The 6,179-nt window shown below is 39.6% G+C and overlaps 3 protein-coding genes across 3 annotated transcripts; all 3 read right to left on the reverse strand.

Annotated features, from left to right (window-relative positions):
• Window positions 1–108: 108 nt before the first annotated feature.
• Window positions 109–1,497, reverse strand: NEMIN01_2432 (uncharacterized protein; the record flags this gene model as incomplete). Its single annotated transcript, XM_051478374.1, has 1 exon — window positions 109–1,497. One exon carries the CDS (start codon window positions 1,495–1,497, stop codon window positions 109–111), a length of 1,389 nt encoding a protein of 462 aa, XP_051334334.1.
• Window positions 1,498–1,715: 218 nt separating this feature from the next.
• Window positions 1,716–3,089, reverse strand: NEMIN01_2433 (uncharacterized protein; the record flags this gene model as incomplete). Its single annotated transcript, XM_051478375.1, has 1 exon — window positions 1,716–3,089. The coding sequence occupies one exon, from the start codon at window positions 3,087–3,089 to the stop codon at window positions 1,716–1,718; it is 1,374 nt and encodes a 457-aa protein (XP_051334335.1).
• A 375-nt stretch (window positions 3,090–3,464) lies between these two features.
• Window positions 3,465–5,093, reverse strand: NEMIN01_2434 (uncharacterized protein; the record flags this gene model as incomplete). Its single annotated transcript, XM_051478376.1, has 1 exon — window positions 3,465–5,093. The coding sequence occupies one exon, from the start codon at window positions 5,091–5,093 to the stop codon at window positions 3,465–3,467; it is 1,629 nt and encodes a 542-aa protein (XP_051334336.1).
• Between the last annotated feature and the right edge of the window lie 1,086 nt (window positions 5,094–6,179).

Genomic DNA, 6,179 nt, shown 5'->3' on the forward strand with positions numbered 1-6,179 from the left:
ACGGTCTCTTTAGAATATGACCCAAGGTAGGTCAAGAGAGCACAGATAGTGGTGCTCTTAGGAGTATCCACTGTGCAGTGTATTCATTCTATGCCAATAAATACTTGGCTAGTTGTTGATGCTTTTCATCCTGTTCTCCATTGTGTAGCTAAAGACCACTGTTGATACTATAAGAAGAACAGCTAAACAAACAGACACTACAATCTTTAGGGCTGAAACCATCCTTCTTTTTGCAGGTGCTGGCTGTGGCTGTTCTTTTACCTTCCCATTTCCTGCTTTCAAAAACTCTCCTATTTTCTTGTGCAAGTAGACCATTTGGGCTGGGCTTAAGCCATTTAAAAAGTGCAAGGTATTTTGAAGGAAAAGAATGCCTTCATATTGTAGTTTTTCTTTTTTTAGCTTCCAGTCCAGTAGTTTTATTTCTGCATTTGATGCCTTCTTTTCTCTTTTTAATTTAGCAATTCTTTTCTTCACCTTTTGCTCTAAAGCACCACCAACACTTATAAAGTCTCTTACAAAACTACTCAGATCTTTTTCAAGTTTTAGCGTCTTTGGCATGCCTTTTCCACCTAAGAGGTCGGTGCTATTCAGCATGTATTCTACTGCGCTGACCATATACTTCTGTATGCCTTTTTCGATTACAATTGGTCCTATATTCTTGATAATAGAAAGGACTGCTTTGGAGTCCTCTTTAGAGGCAAATAATGCATTCACTTGGTCAATTATGTACTGCTTTTGAGCCATACTATTTTTCATCCCCATAATCTTTTGAACTATGTCTAGAATTTCAGCGTAGTTTTTGTGAATAAGGTCTCGACCGTAGTCCACTAACAGCACATCAGTGCCTTCACATGTGTTGGTGTACAGCTCATCCAACGTGTAGTATTCTCCTACGAAAGTAAGCTCGTTTAGAAAAAGCATGCCCATTGGCAGTAGTGAGTAGGATCCAAAATAAGAGAAATCTCTGTTCAAACTCTCTGCAGCATACTCAGCCATGCTTTTCAAGCTGGGAAACTTTGCATCGTTGATCTCTAGCGTACATGTTCTAGTGCCTAGCTTATCATTGCTGACATCTGACTTTATTTTCTCTACTGCTTCACTCTTCCTACTTATCCCGTACTCTGGGTTGTATATAAAGGGATTTAGTTCTACGATTTCATTGGCTAACGCGATGGCATGCGATCTGATCAATTCATCTTCTTCATTCTTTATTGCATCGTTTAATTTACTTATGAGCCGAGAAATAACCCGAGGGTATCTGTACATAAAATATTGGCAGATCTCATTTTCAACTGTTTCTATGATGTATTGGTTTTCGTTACCAGTATATGGGCTGTTTTCTATTCTCAGATTGTCTTCGAGCATGCGCTTGAGAATAGCCAAGCGACCTATATTATCGTTGTATTCAATAACTGCTTTTATGTCATCCATACTTTTCATAGCTTGGCATGTTTCTACTATTCCTTTTATGTCTATCATCAATTTGACTTCTTTCATGTCTGTTATAGAAAATTTAGTTGAGAAAGTATTTTAAATTTTTCGATTTATTCTAATGATACCACTATTATTGGCTAATAGCTGAGAGTTTGAAGAGTGACTAGCTGAGCAGTGCTAAGTAGTATATTTACATGCACTGAGCAGCTGTTCTACTGATTAGCTATACTTCTGTTTTTGTATATCCTTTGCTGTGATGCCCATTCTTTCCATTCTTTCTTTTATTTCTCTGCTTCACTTGACACTTCTTCTTCCACTACTTTTATCTTTTTTAGTTCTGCAAACTCCTCTATCTTTCTGACTACGTGCTGTTTCTGGACTGGGCTTATGCCGGGGAAGAAAGACTGCAAGACAGGCACAAGTCTATCAATGTTGTTGTACTGCAGGTACTCTTTTCTTCTCTCGCACCGCAGGAGATATACCTTGTTGTTCAGGGCATTGACCTCACAGACTGGGCTATTCATCCTTTGATCCTTCTCTTCATCTTTGTGCTTTTCTGCTAACTGTGCTAGAGCCAGAGTCTTTGTTTTTATCTGCTCATCCAGTCTGTCGAGTCTCTCGTTCACTCTCTTCTCCAGGCCGGTGTTCGCATCTGCACTGGTGCGTATGTACTCTTCACAGAAGATGCCCAAGTCCGGGCGTATCTTTAATACCATTGATCCGTCTGCTCCCTGCAGAAGATCTGTGCTGTCTGCCATGTACTCTACTGCGCTGAGCACTCTTTTCTGTGCAGTCTTTTCTACGGCAATGCTCTTCAGATGCTCACTGATGGACACAACTAGTACCAGCTCTGCAGGGTCAAATATTTCTCTTATTTGTGCGCCTATCTCTGAGCTGCTGCCTGGGGAGGGTTCTCCTGCTTCGATCTTTTTTAGTATTTCCTTAATTTCAAAGTATTTTTCGTGGATGAGCATCAGCCCGTAGTCCACGAGAGGCACTCTCCTGTTCTCGTCTGGAAAGGTGTACAGCTCGTCTATAGTGTAGCTCTCTTCTATCTGAGTGCACTCTCTGAACCTGTCCATGTGCATGTGGTCTGAGGCGAGGAGACGGGTGAGGTGGGAGAAGAACTCTCTGCCCATGCTCTCTGCGGTGAGCTGCAGCACACTCTCTAGGCACATGGAAGAGTCTTCACTGCCAACCTTCAGAGTGTATATTCTGGTGCTTAGGCTAATACTATCAATACCAGGGTCTATCTCTTCCAGGGGCTCGTTTTTGTCAACCTGTCTGTGTATCCCGTGTTCTGGGCGGTATATGAGGGTGTTTGGCTTTATGAGCTCATTGACCAGACGAATGGCTTTAGATCTGATCAGTCTTCTGTCTTGGGTTTCAAGGGCTGTGTATAAATCAGATGCAATGTGTGCTGCCTCTAGATTGTATGCAAAGTACTGGTACATGTCGTGTCTGACTATGCCGAGCACAGCCTTCTTCTCCTCAGTGCTGCACTCATCACTTTCCACTCTTAGAGTGTTCTCAAGCACGCGGTCTAGGAAGAGTGCGGGATCTAGAGGGCTGGTGGAGCAGGTGTCTAGCTGTGCAGCAGCCTCGTATGCCTCTACAATGTCTCCTGCATGTATCTCTAGAGTAGCTGTTTTCATGGCTCTTGCAAAAGTTTTACTGAGCAGTATTTTATTTACTAGGCTATGCACAGTATCGATGGAGCTGTCACAATTATTAGCTGAGTATTTGAAGAGCAGATGACTGGCTAAGCACTGAGCACTGCTAACTAGTGTATTTACACTTACTGAGCAAGCGTTCTACTGACTATCTATTGTCATTGTGAGTTTGATCAAGATCATTCAGTGATTAACTAGAACTATACACAGACACTGGTTATTGACACTAGAGCGTGTTTTAGAGTGGTTTGTGCATTAATAGATTGTAGAGTACTCTTGTGCAGTGCTGCAGAGAAGAGATGAAGGTGTAGACTGTGTAGTGTATGTTTAGTTTATTTTTGAAGCATTCACTGTTTCTCAGCGACCGATTACTTGGCCAAATTTCATTTCATTGTTCAGAATATAGCCTGAGAATAGTATTGCTAGTGTTATAAGCGCCACTATCGACACTATAGAAATATAAGCCAAAGTTTTTAGTCTTATTCTGAAGACCCTTTTTACTTTTAGCTCTATTTTCTTTCTTAGCGCTACTTCTTCCATCTTTTTGAGGATATGCTTTTTTTGGATTGGCTCCATGGAGTCATAGAAATTCATATTGAAGTCAATATTGTGAAAGTACTCTTTTTCTTTTCTTGTCTTATAAATTAATAAAAAAATTTTGTAGTTTAGTTCATCAATCGAATGCTCTAGTCCTTCAATCTCTCCTGCGCTCTTTCCCTCTCTCTTAGCCTGAGCAAGTGTCTCTTTTTTATTATTTCGATCTGTTTCTATTGCTTCTATTTCTCTATTTATACTATCTTTTCTTTCATTCACTTTCTCTGTCAAAACTCCATTTTCATCTAAATAGTCTTTTTTAAAGTTGCTTAGATCACTGTTTATATTCAGTACTTTTGGCATATCCTTTTTATCTGCTATGTACTCTATTGCATCAATCATGCCCTTCTGTGTATACTTTTCATTTTTTATTTCATATATGTTGTCAATGATGGAAGTGACTATTCTTAGCTCTTCTTCAGCAAGTACTTTGCTAATTTTTCTAAGTATTATCTCTTTTCTACTAGAGTTAGCCTCCATCTTTTTAACGGTCTCACACAGCTCTTTAATCTCGTAGTACTTACTGTACATGAGCTTTAGCCCGTAGTCCACCAGCAGTGTGCCATCGTCTGCATGCAGGGTGTACAGTTTGTCTATGGAGTAGTTCTTTTTCTGCGGCAAGTATTTTTTTAAAATATTTGTGTCTTTGTACTCATTTCTCGGGATATACTTTGAGTGCTCTGAGAAGAGTAAGTATGAAAAATGGTAGAAAAACTCTCTGTCCAAGCTTTCAGTGGCGATCTTCACTATGCTTTCTAAGGTTGAAGAGTCAGTGCAATCCATCTCCAGAGTCCATATTCTCGAATGTAGGGCAGGCGGCTCATCTTCTGTATACAAATAGCTTCGAGGTATATTATCTCTTCTGGGCTCTATGTGTATTCCATCCTGAGGATTGTATATAAATGTGTTTGGCTGTATAAGTTCATTGATTATCATGATAGAATGCTTTCTTACTTCTTCTTGTTTTTTATCCTTCAGTGCCTTGTATAAATCACGTATTTTAGATTCTCCATATGTATTGTATGCAAAGAATTCTCTTACTCTATTGTTAAGTATCTTCAAAATCGGCTCTTTTTCTCTAGCATCACTTACACTGTTTGCTATCTTATCATCCGCATTAGTTACTATCTCATCATTTGCATTATTTGCTATCTCATCATTCTTACTGTTTTCTATCTCATCATCTGCATTAGTTACTATCTCATCATTCGCACTGCTTGCTATCTTATCATCTGCACTACTTGCTATCTCAATGCTGTCTTTGAATATACGGTCTATCAGATCTGTGTAGTCTTTTGGAGTGTCGTGCTTCAGAAGATCATCAGTGGACTTGATGCCTTGGCATGCTGTGAATATTTTCTCCACGTTGATCTTTATTTTAACTTCTTTCATGTGTCCGTTATAAAAATTTTAATTGCAGAAAATGTTTTAATTTGTTGAGTTATTCTACTGGTGCCATTATTATCAGATATTGGCTGAATGTTCCAAGAGCAGCTGACTGGTCCACTGGGCACTAAATGCTCTCATTTGCTGTGTTTGCACGAGTTAATTGCAGTGCTCTATTGGCCAGTGTATCTGAACAGTGATTGATCAGTAGATATAGCTTGAGGATAGAGACAAGTTTAGCACCTCTCTGTCGGTACCAGCTATCTGTTGTGTCTCAGTCCTTCTTCTTTGCAGAATAAATGCACTATAACCTCTATTTCTAATCTAGCTTGTATATGTGTCGGTAAGGGAAATAGACCAAAAACAGGTGTGTGGCACCACTGCTGTGCATCTATCTGCTCTTTCCTGGCCTTTTGACAGTGGGCTACAGCAGGTGCAGGCTCAGAGCGCAGTGTGCAAACAAATTTAAATAAGTGCAGTAGTGTATAGAAAATAAATAAAATAAAATAAAATAATAAAATAATAAAATAAATAGTACAGAGAGTGAAGAGGGCTAGTACAGTTTTATTTCTTGTGTTTTATTTTGGAGAGTTTTATTTTGCACTGCACAGGAAAGGACTTAGTGAACAAAGGAGATGAGAGTGGAGGAGAGGGAGAGTGAGTAAGGGAGAAGAGAGAAGGGGTGCTGGTGATGTGAAGGGTAAAGTGCTCATTGACAGTGGAGAAAGAATGAAGAGTAAGTGCAAGTGCAGTTTATTTGTGGTGTTGACTGACCAGTTAGATAGTTAGAGTCAGGTGGCCCAAGGGAGCACAGCGAGTAGTGCTCTTGGAGAGTGTTCACTGTGCAGTGTAGTCATTGTATTCTAGTGACTGCTTGGCTAGTTGTTAGTGCTATTGGTTTTACATAAGTAAAGTCATAGACTTTGCTGGTGTTGCATTTAATTTTAGCTTTAGTATTGAAGACTAGGCGTAGACCATTTAATAGCTTTGATGGCATCAAATATTGATAATAGGTGATCACAGTTAAAGTGGTCTATTTAAAGGCCTTGTTCCAACACATGGTCTAGTATTCTTCTATGCTTTTGAAGAAAA

The sequence above is a fragment of the Nematocida minor genome (genome assembly GCF_024244105.1).
Source record: "Nematocida minor strain JUm1510 chromosome Unknown 7894, whole genome shotgun sequence".
NCBI classification, from domain to species: domain Eukaryota; kingdom Fungi; phylum Microsporidia; genus Nematocida; species Nematocida minor.